The 19,859-nt window shown below is 40.1% G+C and overlaps 2 protein-coding genes across 2 annotated transcripts; both read left to right on the top strand.

Moving 5' to 3' along the window:
- Window positions 1–6,804: 6,804 nt before the first annotated feature.
- On the top strand, window positions 6,805–9,557 carry gdf9 (growth differentiation factor 9; the record flags this gene model as incomplete). Its single annotated transcript, XM_083785738.1, has 2 exons — window positions 6,805–6,931; window positions 8,644–9,557. The coding sequence occupies 2 exons, from the start codon at window positions 6,805–6,807 to the stop codon at window positions 9,555–9,557; spliced, it is 1,041 nt and encodes a 346-aa protein (XP_083641864.1).
- Window positions 9,558–11,321: 1,764 nt separating this feature from the next.
- On the top strand, window positions 11,322–12,982 carry LOC310873430 (cytochrome b-c1 complex subunit 8-like). The gene is made up of 3 exons (XM_083785803.1): window positions 11,322–11,399; window positions 12,329–12,495; window positions 12,806–12,982. Exons 2-3 carry the CDS (start codon window positions 12,342–12,344, stop codon window positions 12,898–12,900), a joined length of 249 nt encoding a protein of 82 aa, XP_083641929.1. The 5' UTR covers window positions 11,322–11,399; window positions 12,329–12,341; the 3' UTR covers window positions 12,901–12,982.
- Window positions 12,983–19,859: the final 6,877 nt, after the last annotated feature.

Genomic DNA, 19,859 nt, shown 5'->3' with positions numbered 1-19,859 from the left:
GATTCTAAAAGTGTCTTTGATTTTTCAAAAATAGCAGACCTACAAGCTCGTATCGCGCCACTCGGTGGCGCGATATGAGCTTGTAGATCTGCTATTTTTCAATAGCTAAAGCATAACATGATGCCAACACCAAAATGGGTGCCCGGTCAGAATGGGCTAGTGTCCCTATTTGGGGGCAAAACAATCTGCAAAAATGGCCGATCTAATAAATTCACAGCGCAAAGCGTCGTGAGCTTGTAGAACGGCTTTTTCACGGAAGATATTTAGTGTCGTCTGGTTAACTAAGTATTATAGGGTTTAAGTGATTAAGGACCACCAGTGGCAGGCATGTAATCTGGTAAAACCTCACACGGCTGTTGAGAACCTCAGATCTACCATCCAGGCCCCCTGCACCTCTTTTAGAGACCTTTTTTTAGGCACCTTGTGATAAATGTTAAGCGCTTCTTATTGTGTGTATGATGTGTGTGCGTGCACGTGTGCAAGCCGCATAATCGCATATATTTGCAGCGTGTGTGTGCGTGTGCGCGCGTGTGTTAATACATAGACAAACCCCAATGTTTGAAAGCACTCTGTCTAGTATGTGACTCCACCTTGCACGCTCAGCTCATAGCAGGCAGATTCCATCCTACATTCTCTGGGAACGATTTCAGTGCCAAACTCTTGTTTTTCTGCCTGTTTTAAATCATTTTGATCAGAAGTCAGTGTTTATACTGTATCAGAGGAGAAACATGTATCCCAACAGTAAAGCTTGTGAAAGTAAACTTGTTTTTAAATAGAATTTATTTAACACTCACTACATAAACAAAATTATCACAACAAAGATCAATTTATTTCAGCTTTATGTTCTACTGCAAGAGATTCACTCGTTAATTGTATAAATACATAGTATAACATAGGTCTACCAGTAACTCATTGTGTTATGAAAGTAAATGGGAGTTTGAAATATGTTGATATTGTCATTTATTTTATTTTTTTTGTCATTTTGGCGCCATTTGGGTTTGTCTGCTTAGTTTGTCATGGCTGTCTTTAATACCCCTGTTATTATGTTTTTGTGTTTGAAAGCACAAAATTTACTAATGAATTTGAATCTTGAAGCCGAAATTGTTCTACTCCTCTAAAGAAAGAACGCATATTGCTCTTTTTCTTAACAAAAAAGCGCCGAAGGTGGCACGCTGTCCATATTTTAGATGATTGGATATCAAGAGTCTTTGGGTACTCAGAAAAGCGCTATATAAATTTGAGATGTTGTTATGATTATTAAGAGTCATTTGAAAACTGCATTTTCTGTTCATAGATAACCTATTGGAACAGAGATCGAGCAGTACAGTAAATGTCATTCTCACACACAACCATAGATACAGTACTCTAATGCCAACATCCAATGTGAAGCTACTGGGGTGATACTCATTACTTAATAACTCCCGTGCTCAGGTCACCATTGGTTGAAGTTTGATGAAAGTGTTTGTGGTCACCCATGTTCACTGGTAGACTGTAAAACAAAACAAAAACCATGTTTTTAGTTTGGACTCCCCCACATGGTGTGCTTGTGTGTTTTGTGTTTTAAGACTGATCAGGTAAGTTTTCCGGGTGTGTATGTGCTGCCATGCCGATTGCCTCATTTATGCTCCATCATACACTGAAAATAGCCATTCTACAAGCTCCCGACACGTTGCAAATGTGACACGTCGTGAGCTCATGGACGGGCTATTTTCGGACGCGACGCCGTCGCGCGACGAAGAATAAATCGGGCTTATGTCATCACAAGTGTCATCCTCCCAGCCGTTCAACTCCTCCCCCATGTCCCAAAATGAATGATTGTGTTTTCCTTTTGGGTGATTCAATAGATAGTTGTGAAAACCTTCCTTTTTAAACTGCAGAACGGTTACTTTCACATCCAGTGCGTCTTCACAACTCTGCTGCTGCTGCTGTTCAGAACCTCTTTTTTTAACAGATATACAAAAAACACACTTGCCTCTCTCCTCAAACGTATATAGGCTACGGTCACCTTCCTGTTGTAGACGTTTTACGAGGACAACCGAATATGCAAAGGAAATGCCAGATAAACATACTATTTCATTATTGCATGAAAAGACATTTAACTGCTTCCTTTGATGTATTGTTCTTACTTTAAAATATAAGCTATTCACTCAGATGAGTTTGAACACTTATCCTTTATCTCTGCAGGCCAGATTTTCAGGAAAAGATGTATGCTTGTGTCAGTAGACTATTCAGGCAGACTGCACACAATGGAAAGCCTATTTGAGTTTTGAATACAAGGTGACCAAAGCAAATAACAGTCAAACTTTCAGCATATTTCAACATAACTCTAGCTCTTAGAGGACAAGTGTACAGCACTTTGTTTTGTAACACATTTTGTATTCTATCTTGACGGCTTTGGTCAAATTGTGTAATACTGTGAATAGGAAAATAGTCCGTTTTTTTGTTTTGTTTAGTTTTCCACACAAACTGTTTGTGAAAGTAATCAACCAGCTTGAATCTAAAAAAGAAAAGAAAGAATTTGCACTACCCAAATATTGTTTGAAAATCTATTTTGTATAAAATATATGCAGACATTAACTTTTGAGAAATTAAGGGCGGATCACGTTCACTGGTATATGCTTTCTTTAAAGCTTTGTTTTTGCTTAAAGTTTCAATTATGTACATATAATCCATTGTAAAAAAAAATGTGGTGTATTTGTCTCAAAATAATAGTTTTTCTATATCCTCTGTATTATTTCTCTAGTGTGAATTCCTGTTGATCTTTTCCTCCATTGATTAAATGTTGAACTATGTCTTTGTTGTGTGGTACTTCTCAAAACATGGAACTGTATGTGATGTATGACATGATATTAACTTGATTCTGAACAATGGAAACGGTAAGCTTTTAACCCATTCTGACCTGAGATCAGATTCACACGAGGTTTCCGCCAGACACACACTGGTCCTGATGAACCCATTCTGACCTGAGATCAGATTCTAAAAATGTCAGTCGCTCTTCGATTTTTCAAAAAATAGCAGACCTACAAGCTCGTATCGCGCCACTCGGTGGCGCGATATGAGCTTGTAGATCTGCTATTTTTCAATAGCTAAAGCATAACGTGATGCCAACACCAAAATGGGTGCCCGTTCAGAATGGGTTAATGGTCACAGCAAGCACTTGTTCATTAAATAAATGAGCTTTTCCATCACAGTGCTTGTTTCATTGACAGTCAAAATCTACTGACTGAAGGGAGTTGGGTGGGAATTCTCAAACCATCTATTTTGAGTTTATAATGCCTTTTCTGTCAGGCATTTTGTGTTCCTTGTGTCACATTCTGAATGCTAGCTGAGGGGAGTTATCAGTTCTGACAACTGGGACCAAGAGGTGGACAGTAACTGAGTAAATGTACTTTAATACTGTACTTAAGTACATATTCTGAGGATCTCTACTTGAGTATTTGATTTTTTTTATACTTATTATTCTTACTCAAGTACATTTCCAAGACAAATATTTCCCCACTTCTGCTCTCACACTAGTTGTGTCCTATAACTGAATTGTGAAAAAGTACAGCAAATTGTTGTGTGTGTGTGTGTGTGTGTGTGTGTGTGTGTGAAAAATAAGAAATGTACTTGTAACTATTTAAAAGCATCTACTCTTGAATACTTAAGTAGATTTAAAAGCAAGTCTACTTTTGACCAGGTCGTATTTGTACTCTTACTAGTACTGGGGTCGAGTACTCTCTCCACCTCTGTAGGGACACTTAAAAGCTAATGGGGAAACTTTCATTTGAGTTCAAGTTCAAGGTGCAAACCTTCTTGGGGAAGGAATTATTTTCACGTTTGATCTTTGGAGCAATTATACTGTGTATTGTATTGGTTGAAAAGGAGCTGGAGGCTCATTCCTCAACCAGTTGTTTAAATCTCATTCTGACTCCTGTGACCTTACCATTATTTCACTGTCTTGTGCACAAACAATATTACAAGATGTCATTACTAAAACATGCCATACTATTAGTGTTATAGTAAATCATGTAATACTATGCTATACACTATCTTAGCAATATGTTGTGTTTATTATATGTTATAGTGTTTATTACATTTGTATATTTAATGATTAAAATGACATACTATAACAACAAACATCGCATGGATGCACCTGGGACGTATCCTCAGTGATGTATCCCAAAGTCATCAGGGTTTCGGGTCTCTCGGACAGCATACGCCTCACTCAGGCGACCCAGCCGGGGTTATCAAGTCCTGACTTGCATCCCAGTAGCTACCCTTGATCAGTCCCATTATAGTTAGGGAAAATTAGCTTAAGTTGTGGCATATCTGGTAAAAAAAATGCTTACCACTCGCTTTCTTCAGAGATGTGTTCATAAAGGTGTCTACTATCACAGAAAAATTGTTCCAAGCCAACTCCCTTGGGAAACTTTGTGGGAGCCAATCAAAGTTGGGGTACACACGTAGGGCCTAGGATAAATTCAGGACATTATGAGCTTCTGAGGTGTGTAAATAGGTTTCTTTTGGGGTGCTGAATCTGTTCCAGCCATTACCTTTCAGTAAAAATGACTTGCTTTTGTATGTCCCAAACATGCGTAATAACTAATATGTCACCTTTGTCACCAATATTCCATCCATTCTCCAGTAGGCTATGTGAGTGAATGGAAGCTGCCAATCTCTGGTCTGGACATAATCTCGGAAAGAGTGCTGTGCTGCTGCTCGTGTTGCACTGTTGTTGGGGGCAGTTTTTCAGTTTTTATACTCCTAGTAGCTGAAGATGTCAAGTCTCCAGTCCCCAAAACTTTCGTGCGATTTCCCATGGAACATGAACTTGAATAGTTCACAGCTGGCTGTGATGAGGTCCTCCTCCTTGTTGGCTTGGATGTCCAAAACTTCCATAGCCCTCTCCACTTCAGTCTTGCAGAACTACTACCGCTACTGGGAGTATCAAACCAGAAAAACTGCCCCAAACAACAGGAGCCGCAGCACAGCACTCTCTCCGAGCTTATATCCAGACCAGAGATTGGCTGCTGCTGCAAAGTCCATCACTGGATGTACAGTACATCCAGTGTACCACCACCAAGCTTCCATCCATAATCTCCATCCGTAATGTACTGGAGTATGGATGGAAGCTTGACCGTGACAAAGGCTATGAGTCTGTACCGTCAATGAACAGACCCCATCACACCAGACTATCTTCTGAAGTTAGTCAGTTGCAACTATGAGAGGGAGTGTACACACTGCATTTTAATGCACAGTGCATATCTGCTTGTGGTAACTGCCATGGCAAATTTTGCAAGAACAACAAGCTAGAATATGACAAGAGCAGTGAGGGAGATGCCAGGGAGTTGGAAGAGTGTAGAGATAGTTGTATGTTTATTCATATTTGTAATTATTGTTTACAAAAGCATACATACATTTTAGCACCTTAGTTTTTTATTAGGTATTGATCTTTTATATTGTGATATCATAGAGCCATGAAATTCGGCACATTCATTTCCCCCTTTTACCGTTATTTGTTTTAGGTGTGACAATAAAGTCTTTCTGATTCTGAAAAGAATAAATCAGTTAAATCCATTAAAGATTAAAGGTTCCATTAAAGATCTACTTCTGTTTCAACAGTTAGTTTCAATTAAGATGCATTTGTCTGGGACATACAATTACAAATGCGTATGTCTGGGACATATTGGAGGTGGTCTAGACATTTTCAATTAGGGTCTGGTTCGCTGCCTATTAAAATATAAATTATCAATTTGTGTTTTTGAACCACGGCATTACGTTAGCCCTGGTTCTTGACTCTCGTATTCATACGAGAGTCAAGGCGTAACTGCACCCTGTTTTTTGCGCTCGCTACATTTACAAATAATCCGTATATATAAACATTCGGATTACAAATATAAAGTACTCACAATTTGTCCCACGGGTGTTAGTTAGTTGCTGCTCCAGCGATTAGAATTTCTTCATCCCGCGTTGTTTAATAAAAAGCATTTTTATCCGAGCTGTTATTTTGCCATTGGCTTTCAACTACGCGCCCCTATCGGTCGGGAGGAGGGTGGCACTCGGTGTGTTCGATATATGTACGCTGACCGCCCTGCCAATACAGAATAATAGGCGAGTGCGCTCCCGGTGTGCAACTGTGGATTTCCCAAACGAACCCCGTTTGAAAAAAGTAGCCGGGGCGCTCGGATAAAAATGCTTTTTATTAAACAACGCGGGATGCAGCAATTCTAATCGCTGGCGCTGCTACTAACTAACACCCGTGGGACAAATTGTGAGTACTTTATATTTGTAATCCGAATGTTTATATATACGGATTTTTTGTAAATGTAGCGAGTGCAAAAAACAGGGTGCAGTTACGTCATGACTGTCATGATAATCATCATGGCAGTCATGTATCAGGGCTAGCATTACGTAGGCTATTTAATGAACAAGTCAATCACAGCTGGGTCAATCATCCATCCCCGTCAGTTTTTACTGATGATGATTGATTGGAAACACCTGGGGTTTAGTGGCACTCAGCGTGTGGTTCAGATGACCTGAACTCTCCCCTTTCTTTTCCCCTTTTTTATGTTTTATTTTGTAATGGAGACACAAACGCTGATGTCAGTTTTACTCCATTATGTCCGTGCATTTGTTCTAGTGTTTCTTGTCAGTAGTGGACCTTGTGGCCTCCTGGTGAAATCTCTAGATGTTGACGTGATCCCTCATGCACGCATCTTCTCCTCATTGTTCAAAGCCATGTCAGAGCACGGAAAGACCAGCTGGACCACAGATCTAAAAGAAGACATGTTGATGAAACCTGACTACAGATATATAAGATACATGAGAGATGTTCATAAGAAGCTGTCGAGGGAGCGCAGGAGTTTGAATGGGGGGGACTGGGACAACAACCAAATCAACACAATTCGACTGATAAAGCCTCGAGGTGAATGTCTGGACCCAAGCAAAGGTAAGCGTGTGTGTGTGTGTGTGTGTGTGTGTGTTTTTTTTGATTGATTGAAATATTTATTAACAGTTTGCAGAATTACAGTAGGCCTACATTACAGTACACTCAATACAAAGACAAAGTGTGTGTGTGTGTGTGTGTGTGTGTGTGTGTGTGTGTGTGTGTGTGTGTGTGTGTGTGTGTCCAGTAGGTTACTTCTTTGTGTAATTTCATGAATGATGATATAGCCTACTATGCTTTTGAGTTTCTCTCCTGATTGGACAAAATTGGTTGGCTATCCTGACCTGAAAATACATCTTCATGATCTTCTGTTTACTATTAAAAGAGCTAGACTCTGCTGGAGAGACAGAGAGACTGTTACTGAACTGAACTCTGTATAGGGGTCTTCAACTTTTTTGTTGATTCGTAGATTCGTTTGACATTCCATCACTGGAACAAACAACAAAAATGTTGTTGTTTACACATTATACTTGATGATAAGAGGATTAAGTAAAGTAAGTCACTTGATGATAATGTTTCAGACATTTAAATTATTTTGAAAAACAAATAGCCAGCCCATAGAGCCCCGTTGAGTACACCAAGGTTTTATGTTAGAAATGTTGAGTATGGGTCCAAAGCATGTAGAAACTGCCGGATGCTAACTTGCATAATATGTTGAGCAATTTTCATAATTTGCATAATATGTGACCATACCATTAACAACCTACAGAAAGAAAGAAAATCTAAATTTCATCATGCTTTATGTAGCATGTGACGTGTCAAACTAGGGAGTTTTCTAGCCCCTTTCGGGAGTCGGGACCCTACATAAAGCTTTTCTGAAATTTTGATGAGTTTTATGTTGGGTCCCTGGTCATGACTATATTTTCGTATGGGAATTCCGGAACGCGGAAGTAAACATGCTCTCTAAGATAGAATCTGCGCCGTTTGACGGCCTGTTTTAGTTTAAGTTATTCTGAATTCGGGAACTTTAAGTACCTATACATTCCGCTGCGAATATCTCCTGTGGCGCGGAAGCCGTTAAGTATTTTGAATCTTTGTTTGACCGATTTGGTCGCTTTATTTCTTCTTGTTTATTTACCGTTTATTGTACCGCCTCCCGGTGTGCGGTTGGCTTGTGCGGCTACGTCCCTGCCTCTGATCTGCTGTGTCATAGCTATAGCGCCACTAGCTAGCCAGATAGGCGGTACAATGAGGTGTCAATAAACAAGGAAGGAAGAGAAGAATCAAAGCGACCAAATCGGTCAAACAAAGATTAAAAATACGGCTTCCGTGCCACAGGAGATATTCGCAGCGGCATGTATTGGTACTTATACTTCACATATTCAGAAAGCCTCACACGGAAAAATGTCGTCAAATAGCGCAGACAGGCGTCATCCATGTTGTTTATGTTTTATGAATGGCCGCGTACCAGGTGGCATGGTAGTGATGCAACAGGACCCCATGGACTGGGTCGAACAAAATGTCAGAAACTTCAGTACCATTGGGTTCTGCTTGGAGGGCTAGGAGTTTTCATGATGCTGAATCCATTCAAAGTATTAGTTTAGCAAAAAAAACACCCACTGGGATAAACAGCCATAGCTCTTGGCCAAATGTGCTGACATTTTCTGTGCAAAACTCAAATAATTAAATGGATGAGGGTTTTCTTTTTGTACCTATTTTTGTGATTGACTGACAGTGTAGTGTACTGTACTGATGTATGATTTCATCCCCCACAGAGTTATTTATGGAGGATGTCTTCTACAACCTGGATCAATTGAGAGACAATGAGCAGCTCTTGAGATCCATTCTATTGCTTTCTTTTGACCAACACCAAGAAGTGCCTCTCTCTGCTGTGTGCTACCTGAAGGTCAAAGAGCAGCAGAAGGATTTGAACCAGTGTATGCTTTGCCCCGGCTTCCACTCTACCAACTTCACAGTAAGTGGAAACGGACGTCGCAGGGAGAACTGGGTGGAGGTTGATATCAGCACATTTCTCCTCCCAATCTTGAGGTTTCAGAGGAAGAACCTGCATCTGCTCATCAAGCTGAGCTGTGCAGGGGACAAGAACAAAACTCCAATAGAACCCGCTATGCGGTCTCTATCTCTCCTCCTCTATCTCAATGACCCCAGCAAGCATGCCCATCAGTGGTCGCCTGGGAAAGCAGCCCAGAGACTTGTTACTTCAGCGAACCAACTTGACCGGGAGGAGTTCAAACCCAAACGAAGGATTGGCGGCAGGAGTAGAATCAGGAGGGAATCTCCAAAGAGCAAAAGAGGTGAGCAGAGCCTGGAGACTCAGCTACCGGACCTTCGTCCCAGCTCTGAGTTCAAAACAAACGACTGTGACTTGTATGACTTCAGAGTGAGATTCAGTCAGCTCAAACTAGACCACTGGATCGTTTTCCCTCCCAAGTATAACCCCAGGTACTGCAGGGGCCAGTGTCCCAGTCCAATGGGCTTCATCTACGGATCCATCTACCATACCATGGTACAGAACATAATCTATGAGAAGTTGGACTCCTCTGTGCCGAGACCCTCGTGCGTCCCCTCCCATTACAGACCTCTGAGTGTCATGATATTCGATAAGGATGGATCCTATGTCTTTAAGGATTTAAGCAATATGGTGGCCACCAGGTGCACTTGTCGCTAAGTCCACTTCTACATTATGTATTTGAATAAAGTACAAGCTGGACAGCGTATCGACCATAAACCCTTCTTAGCAGTGGATTAATTCACTAGATGTTGACCATTACATAACCTGCCTAGGCTCAATGACGTCTGTTAGGAGTTGTAAAACGTTGATGTGAGCTGTTTTATTCCAATGAAAATGAATAAATTTGTAATTTATTTTTCTTTGATTTGTTTTCTATTATTTAATTAATAGGTGGGGGTGTTTCTTTAACAGAGAATTTGATGCACTTGACGAAGAAAATGTATAATTTGTTATTTAAAGTTTTTCTTAATTTATTTTAGGTGGTGGGTGGTCTGTCTATTATTTAACACGGTAATATGTCATACCTTTTACATTCCTTTTTATCCCTTGGGATTACAGATGATTGTCTGACAACTGTTTTCCCTAATGGAAATCTATCAAAAATAGTGTCTATTTATTACCTCTGGTCATCACATGACAGCATACTTATGAATTTGTACTGACAATTCTGTCTAACTCTAAATGCGTGTCATGTCTATTTATGTAAATTGAATGTATGTACTATGTCTGTGTTCATCTGATGGATGACTGTTCACATTATGAGAAACTTTGAAAAAAAGGAATATAAATTAAAAAAAAAAAGTTAGCATGCAGAGATTGTGGTGTCTGTTCTCAGTTGCTCTATACTGAATTAGTAATGTCAATATTTCCAATAAACATATAGTAAAGACAAATGGAATACATTCATAACATCCCATGGATGGAATAAATGTATTTCTTGGCAATGGTTTTATGACAATGAAACGATCTACTAATTCTACTTGATGTGGTACTGCCAGCTATTTATTTTCTCTGCTTCACCACATGATGGCAGTAGCGTCTAAAATGCCAATGGAAAGGTTTAATCTATGAAAGGATCACGAGTGGATTGTTTAAAGTAAACTGATCCTGTGTATTCTCAATATTCATCTGGACATTTAAATTCATAAAATAAACTATTTGTAATGTATTGCTACCCATAAACCAAATTCCAATACCCCAAATCTCGGCCACTCGCTCACTCCAGGTGACCTGCTGAAATATGTGACAATCATGTGGACTTCATATAATCTCAGTGTCCGAACCAGTCTATGGTCCGAACGGAAATCATTGTGGTTTGTTTATTAGCAGAGTTCACTCTAGCGGTATTTAAAGACCTCCACGTAAATCGTGTTTAGTCCACAAGATGGTCACATATTTCGGCAGTTAACCACGCTCACTCCAGCATAGTGGTGTTACGAATCGTAACACCACTATGCTAGAGTGAGTGAGTGAGATTTTGGGTATTGGATTTGGAATTTGGCTATAGAGACATACACATAATTATATATGTTGCTAGTGGCCGGGAAGCGAACCCGAGACCTCGTATCAACAAGCCGCGTACGTTAGCAATCGGCATTAGAGCCATATGATCTATATGCTAGCCCTATGATATTAGTGTTGATGATGCCGAATGCAAACGCAAATAAAAGCCTGTAAACGAACAGTGGGGAGTGGGGATTATATTTAGTTTTTTTTAGCACAAATAATTCATACATAAATCTCATAAAATAAAGTCAAAATATGCTCAACATTGGTTTAATAAATTATATTTAGAAAAAAGATATTCCCATTTTATTATTCGATTAACAGTATATAAAGTTGTGTGCATAGTTTAGAGTATATATTAATTAATTACTCTAAAACAGGTGCAAACTGCAAAGTCGATGTTTCGCAGTTACCCAATGATGCAACGGAAATACGAAAGACAGCATCCGGTCAGCGGTCAAGGCTTCCTTAATCTCGAGCAGCAGCTGAACGGTGAGATTCAATGTCATAAATGTGACACTGTATATTTACCTACAATAACAAATATATTTAAGATAGTCCTCCATTTTTGTGTAACGGGTTTGATATAGTTTGATATAGTTCTATTAAACAACTGTGTTGACGAAAGTAAAAAGCTAAATATTCGAGGACTCTGTTAGGTAGTTAGCCTTAGTTAGCTTACTAGCTAACCTCCTTGCCCTTTGTTTACCTTTGGCTTGTCAAATGTAAATGCTAATGCAGTCATATGCATCATGGGCTTTTCCAAATAAACGGATGTCCAAATAGTCAAACAGCCTGCGAAATTCATCATCGCTATTAAAGGGTTGTATGTCCAATTGATTGATTGATACGTACAAATATACACTTATGTATATAGCCAAAAACAGGAAATCATCACAGTGAGGGGAAAACAGGTGAGTGGGGGATTCAGATTTTACGGGGGCCGGTTTCGAATTGCAGCCGTCCGTAGGTGCCCTTTGAGAGCGGTTTTGAAGGAGTCAAGGGATGTGTGTGGACCAGAGTGTTCATATATTTCCTGGAATGAGTGGAATCTTTAAAAATCCATACATTGATTATTAGATTGTCTACTTTTGTATGACGGGGTCTTATGACAGCATAACATAGGCCATTATTGTTTTGTTTTTTAAGATTAAATATGGAGATAGATTTCTGCCCAACAGTGATTCGTTTTGGGATTTACGTTATGTTGAATGTTCATGTGAAATGTGTTACTTTTCACTTGCATAATAAAAGTTTCAGTATGCAGGGATTGACTTTAGCCTTTTAAAATCTATTGGGATCATGTTTTTTTTAAAGTAGTACCCATGCTTTTCCAGTGCAATCGAGTGGTACTGTTGTTCGTGTCTTTTTATGGTTGGTTTATCTAAGATTGTAACATTTTACAATTTATTTCACTTCAGCTCTGTGGACATCATGGGTCGCCACTTCGGAAACCTGGCCAAGGTCAGACACATCATTTCCTTCACTATCTCCCCATTTGAACAGAGGGCTTTCCCCAACTACTTCTCTAAAGGAATCCCCAATGTATGGAGACGGTTTACTTCTTCTGTCTTCAGATGGTCTCCCCGTAAGTATTCATATCTGTATAGATTTTGTATCATGAAACATTCGCCTTTATAAATAATGTTATTAGTATGATTTTTTTTTTTATTATAATCGAATACATGGATTTGTCTGATTTACCACTTAAGCTCACAATGCCTCGTGTTGTGAGCTTGTAGATTTGCTATAAAAAAAACACGAAATTCCTACAAAATCGATTTGTTTAAAAGGAAAAAAAAAAGAGAATTCTTCAATATTGATTAACCTTCGCAGACCTATAAACTCACACCAATAGTTTTTTCATCAGATGTGTTTCTGTGCTAACTGTTTTGCAGAGGTGACGTTGATGTACCTGACATACACCTGGGGAAACAACGTCCATATGCAGGGCAAGAGGAAGAATCCTGCTGACTATGAGAATGACGTATGATCTGCCTTCTACTCTTCTGAACTGTCTCCCAATTCTGTTTATTCCAACTCTGTATGTTTGACCATTAAAGATCAAATATTTATGTCAATGAGTTTTGATTGAAGAATCTGAATTCCACAAAAGCGCTTTAACTGCTGCCTTATGGCATACACTGTATGCTTTGTTGTACGACAAATAGCAAAGCTAGCCGATCTACAAGCTCGTAGATGTGCTAGCTTTGCCAAAGTTGCCACGGAATAGCGAGGCTAGGGTTCATACGGTTAAACTAAAGGTACTGTAAGTGATATTTGTTAATGAAATAAGTTTTAAATATAATACCAAACAAGTGAAATTGGATGTGATGAGGTAGAAATGACAGGTCTTGAAATCCACCCAGAATAGCACAGTAGGGGTATGGGTTGATAACACAGTCATACACGTCTGAGAAAAACTTAAAGATGTCACTCCAAAATGTTGTTGGTTTGGAGCACGGCCAAAAAAAGAAAAGCCCTCTGTCGTGTTACATTTTGAGCATAGTGGAGAAACGGGGATAAAATGAGTGTAGCTTAGTGCAGGAATAATACAGCCTAAAGTGTCATGCTTCCAAGGAAGCCCAGCCCATGGACTTTCAGGACACTTCCATTTAATTTAACCAAGAATGAACCAACATGACAATTCAAAAATTACATTACAATTACATTATTGCATGTGTAAAAGCTTGCTCTTCTCTAACACATTGACAAGCATGTTAATATAAAGTATATTTGTTTATCGTGTTTTGATATGAAGTGACATATGTCATAGATGTTATCACTGTGTCCTGCTATTCGGAGAAATGAGTTGTTTATCATGCACCATATCTCCAAACAGGAAAGGATCTGTGAAGCCACAAGCTGTGATCAAATCTATCCTGTAGTGAATCTGCAACCCATAATGTTACTATTAACATAATGTTATGTTCATTGTGAATGAAAGGCTGGTCAGGGAGCCACTGTATTATTATTATTTTAAAACGTGGTCAATGGGACATGTTATTACAATGTAATTCTTGTTTGAGGATGGTTGACATAGATAACATATTTGACTTTGGAGCCAATATCTGAGAACACCTCCTTAAATAAAAAAATATCTTGATATCCTTCTTAATTCTAAGAAGATAAATAAGAAAAACAAGAAAATACACACAGAACACTCGTATGGTCTCTTTTAGCTATTTATATAGAACGAAAATACATCGCCTGGATGCAACTGGGACGTATCCATTCCTCAGTGATGTATCCCAAGGTCATCAGGGTTTCGGGTCTCGAACATCATATACCCCTCACTCGAGTGACCCAGCCGGGGTGATCAAGTCCCAACTTACGTCCCAGTAGCTACCCTCGATCAGACCCACTAGGGAAAGACAGGGCCGCACAATCCGTTGGAACCACTCCGGAAGACCGGAACTACTGTGCCGGGACTGAGAGGTACAATTCTGTGTGGAGGGACTATAGGCTCTGTGGGTTGCCTCCTGTCCAGGCCCCTCCTACGTCTCACCAGGTCCACTCCTGCTCTCACCAGGAGTATCGCCAGGACCTGTGCGTTGCACCAGACTCCCAGCACCAGACACTTCATTCAGGTCCAGGAGTGGTGGAGTCTTGAGCCGCAATGTTTCTGCAGGCTCCACCGCTGGGCAACGGTAGTACTGCAGACTCCACTTGTGGCTCGAATGGCCCTCCTAAAGGCCTCATCGAAGGCTTTTGGGCTTCCTCCTCACGGAGGATGCAGGCTGGGGCGCTAACCCATACTGCTCCCGGGGTGCCGTCTACATTCCGGCTGTCACCTGTCTCTCCGGTGGTCACCAGACTATACCTGGTTGTCACATAGTCACATAGTCTATTATATGAGTCACTATATATATACATTTTCAGCTTCAGGACAGTATTCAAGTGCACTTGAACTATAGAAGTTATCTTGCTGTAATTTTATGTAGATTTTAATGTTGAACATTAATGTTTTGAAAAGACTATCTTTGAAAGACAGATACCCTTGCCCGCTAACTTTATTAGGTCGACGTTTCGGTCACTTAGACCTTCATCAGGACAGACAATGGAACATTGAACTAATTACTCTGACCCTATACAGTGTTTAACGTCTCTCAACCCTGGACTGGACTATTTTGAGAGATGACCCCCCCCCCCCCCCCTGCAGAAGTCATTAGGTACAAAAGCCTTGCTTCTCTTTCTCCATACACATACATGCAACACTGCCCTCTAGGGGCCCAGGTGAACATTCCTGTGAACTGAAATGGCCACAACCCAAATCAGATTTATGAGATCAACACAATTAGCCCAGCCTTGTTTTCAGTCCAAACAATGAGTAACTGTTGGCAAACACTGAGCCTAACTGCTGGGTTATGATGAAACCTACCGTCTCTTTGGTACACTTGTGTAAAAGAAACAACATTTGAAGTTGTTAGGAACTACAATTATCTTGTAAACTTCACTAAATAGTGAATAATCAATGCTCTCTTGTCTCTTTTGTCTAGACAGTATTACCTTGGGTGCTGAGTAGTCCAGCAAAACACATTAACACAAAATTAAAGCAATAACAATGCTCCAATAAATGTAGTTCAGTGTTAAAAGGTTTTATCGGCTTGCTGTAGAAACAATACCCAAACAATTACTGTTTGGGTATTACAGCTAGAGTAGACGCAGGGGCATTTAACTTCACAGAGTCACACAAGTAAATTATAGATGCTTTGTTTGCAGCATAATCTCATGGCAAAATCAGTTGTATTCTATATTAAATATATCCCAGACAGAGACAATTAACTTATCAAATGGGTATCCATGGCCTAATCCATCCAGATTCCATCCTAATGATTATCCTCAAATTGACTTAACCACTTGAACCAATTTCACATTTGATGAAAATAGCTGATCTACAAGTTGACAATGTGTCGCATTGTGAGCTTGTAGATCTGCTATTTTCCCTGGAACTATATATTTTCAGATGGGGGTCGGCGGCCAATTACATATATTTTTGGGGGTCCTTGACATAAAATGTTTGAGAACGACTGACATAGAAACAGGGTTTTCCTCTGAAACCAACCCAGTGGTGGGAGAAATAATCAGATGATCTACTTAATCAGAATGTAGAAATTGCTCTGTTGCAAATTAAAGTCCTGTAGGCCTATTCAAAATTGCACTTGTGTAAAAGTAAAGTATTGGCATGAAAATACAGCACATACAGTAAAAACATAAACTGTAATTAGTAATCCATCAATGTGTCTGTCACGTTAATGTTGCAGCTGGTATAGGTTTGTAATGTGATTGGTTGGCGTTGGGTGTAATACAGTGGTGGAAAGTAACTTTTACTTAAGTACTGTACTTAAGTACAGTCTTGAGGTATTTGTACTTTACTTGAGTATTTCCAATTTCCAATACTTTTACTTCTACTCCACTTCATCTCTGAGCCAAAATCTTTACTTTTACTTCAGTACAATTATTTGAAAACTTTAGTTACTAGTTACGGCCATTTGAAAATAGCAGATCTACACGCTCACAATGCGTCGCAACTAATACTACTAATCTAAATCTACAAAGTAACTAATAACTGAACATGTCAAATAATTAGGGCAGTAAAAAAATGTCTTCAGAGATGTAGTAGTATAGTGTTTTTTATGGAAATAATTAAGGTAAAAGCACATAATTACTTGAGTAAATGTTACCAATTTCCGACACTCAACCCCTGCACCTGACCTGCAATGAAACGTCTTATAACCACTTTCGAACTGCATCCCTATTTTGGGCACGGTGTGTGAATATTTAAAAAGAAAATGTCATATAATCTTTCAGAAATCACACCCGTTTGACGTGAGGGGTGCTGTTATCATCGTACATCATCCATTCATTGTCAATGGGAATGAATCTTTGTGTAGGACAAAAATAGCGATTTGCTCATCTACCCATGACGTAAATTCTCCATTCATTGTCAATGGGAATTTAATATTTCTGTGGACAAAAATAGCCGATTTGCTCGTTCATATATGACGTAAAATCTCCATTCATCGTCAACGGTAATGTAATGTTTGTGTAAGACGAGAATCTACACTCCGACGCCAGGCCCGGAAGAGAATTCCCCATTCATTTTTCCCTTTTAAGCCTCGGACAAAGGCAACTCTTGTTGTGACAAATCATGAGAACAAACACAACGTTTTGGGCCGATCAAATAATTAGGAAGAAGAAAAAATCACACCCCTTTGAACTGAGTGGTGCAACTCCGTGTGGGGGTCCCCGGAACATCCAGACCCACAGGAACGCACCCAGGGTGCCAGCCCAGTTCCGGTGAGCCGCCCGCGTCCGGAACAGTCGAGAAATGACAGTTACCGTGTGGGCGTCCCCAGGGGGTCCCTGTACTGTACTGTCACAGTATTGTCACACCCCAAATCATCATATATACAGTTAATGTGTGTGTGTGTGTGTGTGTGTGTGTGTGTGTGTGTGAGTGTGTGTGTGTGTTAGGCTGCGCAACAGTAACACTGTTTGGTGAAAAACGACCAAACCATTTTCGTGCTCGGCCACAGCCAGCCAGCCAGCCAGGGACCCAGCCAGAGACACACATAGCTCCGCAATGGAGTGGTTGCACCACTCAAAAAGGGCAGGGTACAACACTTTTCTTCTTTCTAATTATTTGATCGGCCCAAAAAATTTTTTATTGTCATGATTTGTCACAACAAGAGTTGCCTTTTCCGAGGGTTAAATGTCTTTCAATAAAAATAAATAAAATTGAAACATCTATGGGAAAAATGACTGGGGAATTCTCTTCCGGGCCTGTTGTCGTCATGAGAGGGTTGGAACTGCCATGCTCTATAGACATGGGTCGTTGTGAGATTATTATGTAGATTCTTTATTTTTGCTATTTTTCCCACAAATCCCTGCAGGGTTTAAGCGGTTCAGAATTTAGTAGGCCTATTATGTTTTAGCTTGAACAAGAAGAGTGTATATAATAATATAATCCATGGTACAGTTATGTTTCTTACTTCACACTCAGCTGGGATGCATTCATATTGTCTTACATTATTCAAGCTGAAGTTGCATGAAACTCACACCGTATAGAACCTGGAGTATTATTGCAAAACTGCAAATAAAGCAAGATGAGTGACAAAGAGAAAATAGTTCCAATAGGACGATGAGCGAGAGAAGATTCTCTAGACTTTTTTTGTTTGTTTGGTCAGCACCTATAAGCAAGCAATATCCCTCAAGTCCTGACGTCACTGTCAGTAGAGGGCGCCAGTCCACAGGTTTGTGTACTTTTTATTGTCTCCACCAGGCCGAAGGCATGGGGGGAGAGTATGTTTTGCACTCCGTCCGTCCGTGTGTCCGTCCGTCCGTGTGTCCGTGAGCAGCTAATCTCCGGCACCGTTAACCCGGTCGATGCAAAATTTTGCACACACACTCCCTGGATGCCAACGATGAACCTCTGCCCCAAAATTTCCAGAACGGCCTGTTATAGTGCCACCAGGAGGCCGCTTTGTGCAAAACAAGTTTTTGCACAGTACACCTACAGCATTTGTCCAAACATTGCGCAAATTGGTACACAGTCTCTCTAGTTTACTTTTGTTGCCCTTTTATCCAACCACCAGATGAAGGCAAGCTGCAATGTCCTACATTCCTATCCTGGTGGAGACCTGTGCAATGTGTTGACAGCTGGGCGTGACGTATATTAGCAGCGACATTGCTTTCATACCCTTGTAGTTTCAAGGCTTTTGTGGCCACATTAATTCCATTTTCTCCAGAAACTGGCTGTATCAAATATTAATACAGTTATCATTATTAAGCTTCAGGCAGGACTACTTGTCAACCAGGAGTGGTGGAAATGTACAATTGTACTGCATGATTTTTAGGAATATTTAATTAACTGGAGTATATTCTATAATTCTATAATTTTAATTATATTCTATCAAATATTGTACTTTTATGCCACAATTTTGATTATTACAAAACCATTTCAGACCTATATACACAATTAAATGTACCAATATTTGCTTTGCGACAAGTTGTGAGCTTGTACTAAGCATTAAAGTATGAGGTATAAAGTACAGCAGCCTTGTGTTCCTAAAACAGAAAGATTGGGTATTGGGTAAGACTAACGTTATGTATCTTTCAGGACCTTTCACTGCTTTGTCTCAACCATTACTCTATGGCTCTGGTCCCAGCCACCGTGGTAGATATTTTGACATTCTGTTTTTTTGGTTTTTTTTTTTATGTTGCCACTACTGTTGGAGCAGCCATAAACTACACAGGTTCATCCCGACACAGGAGTCTATTATTTCTCAATGGAAGAGTATAGGGAGACCAGACCACCTCCAACAACATCTGCACATGTAGCCTACTACTTATTACAGGATTACAGTTGAAACCATAGACTGTAAAAAATAGTTTTGGGGATGAAAGCCCAACCACAACGGTGCATGGTACATAGGCCAGGCGATCCATGAAACATGAAAACATTCTATAGTGCAGTGGTTCCCAAAGTGGGGTCCGGGGACCCCCAGGGGTCCTTGAGGGAGTTCCAGGGGGTCCCCAGCTAAATGATAGTTTGGAACTAAATGGACCCTTATGGGTCTGTAACTCTGAGTGTACAAATCCATTTGGTTCCATTTGTACATTCTCAGAGTTAAATTAACATTGATTTTACAATTTAAATTGGGGGTCCCAGAGATAGAAATGCCATCAAATGGGTGTCCGTAGACTCGTATAGAATTCATGTCAAACTGCAGGGGGTCCTTGAAATTAAATGGGGTGAGAATCACTGCTAGAGCCGTCTTATGGGGGTCCCTGGCATATGTTTTCAAATGGGGGTCTGCGGGCTAATTAGTGTCAACTTTGGGGTCCTTGACATGGAAAAGGGAGCCACTATGTGTATATAGGTTGTAGCCAACGAGAGACCTGGCTGGCTCCATATGGCATATTCACAGCTCTGAATCCCCACTGTTT

This window comes from Protomyctophum parallelum, assembly GCF_964188405.1.
Source record: "Protomyctophum parallelum genome assembly, chromosome: 16".
NCBI lineage: Eukaryota > Metazoa > Chordata > Actinopteri > Myctophiformes > Myctophidae > Protomyctophum > Protomyctophum parallelum.
The sequence above is the reverse complement of the archived record's forward strand: the minus strand, read 5'-3'. Positions and strand labels throughout refer to the sequence as shown.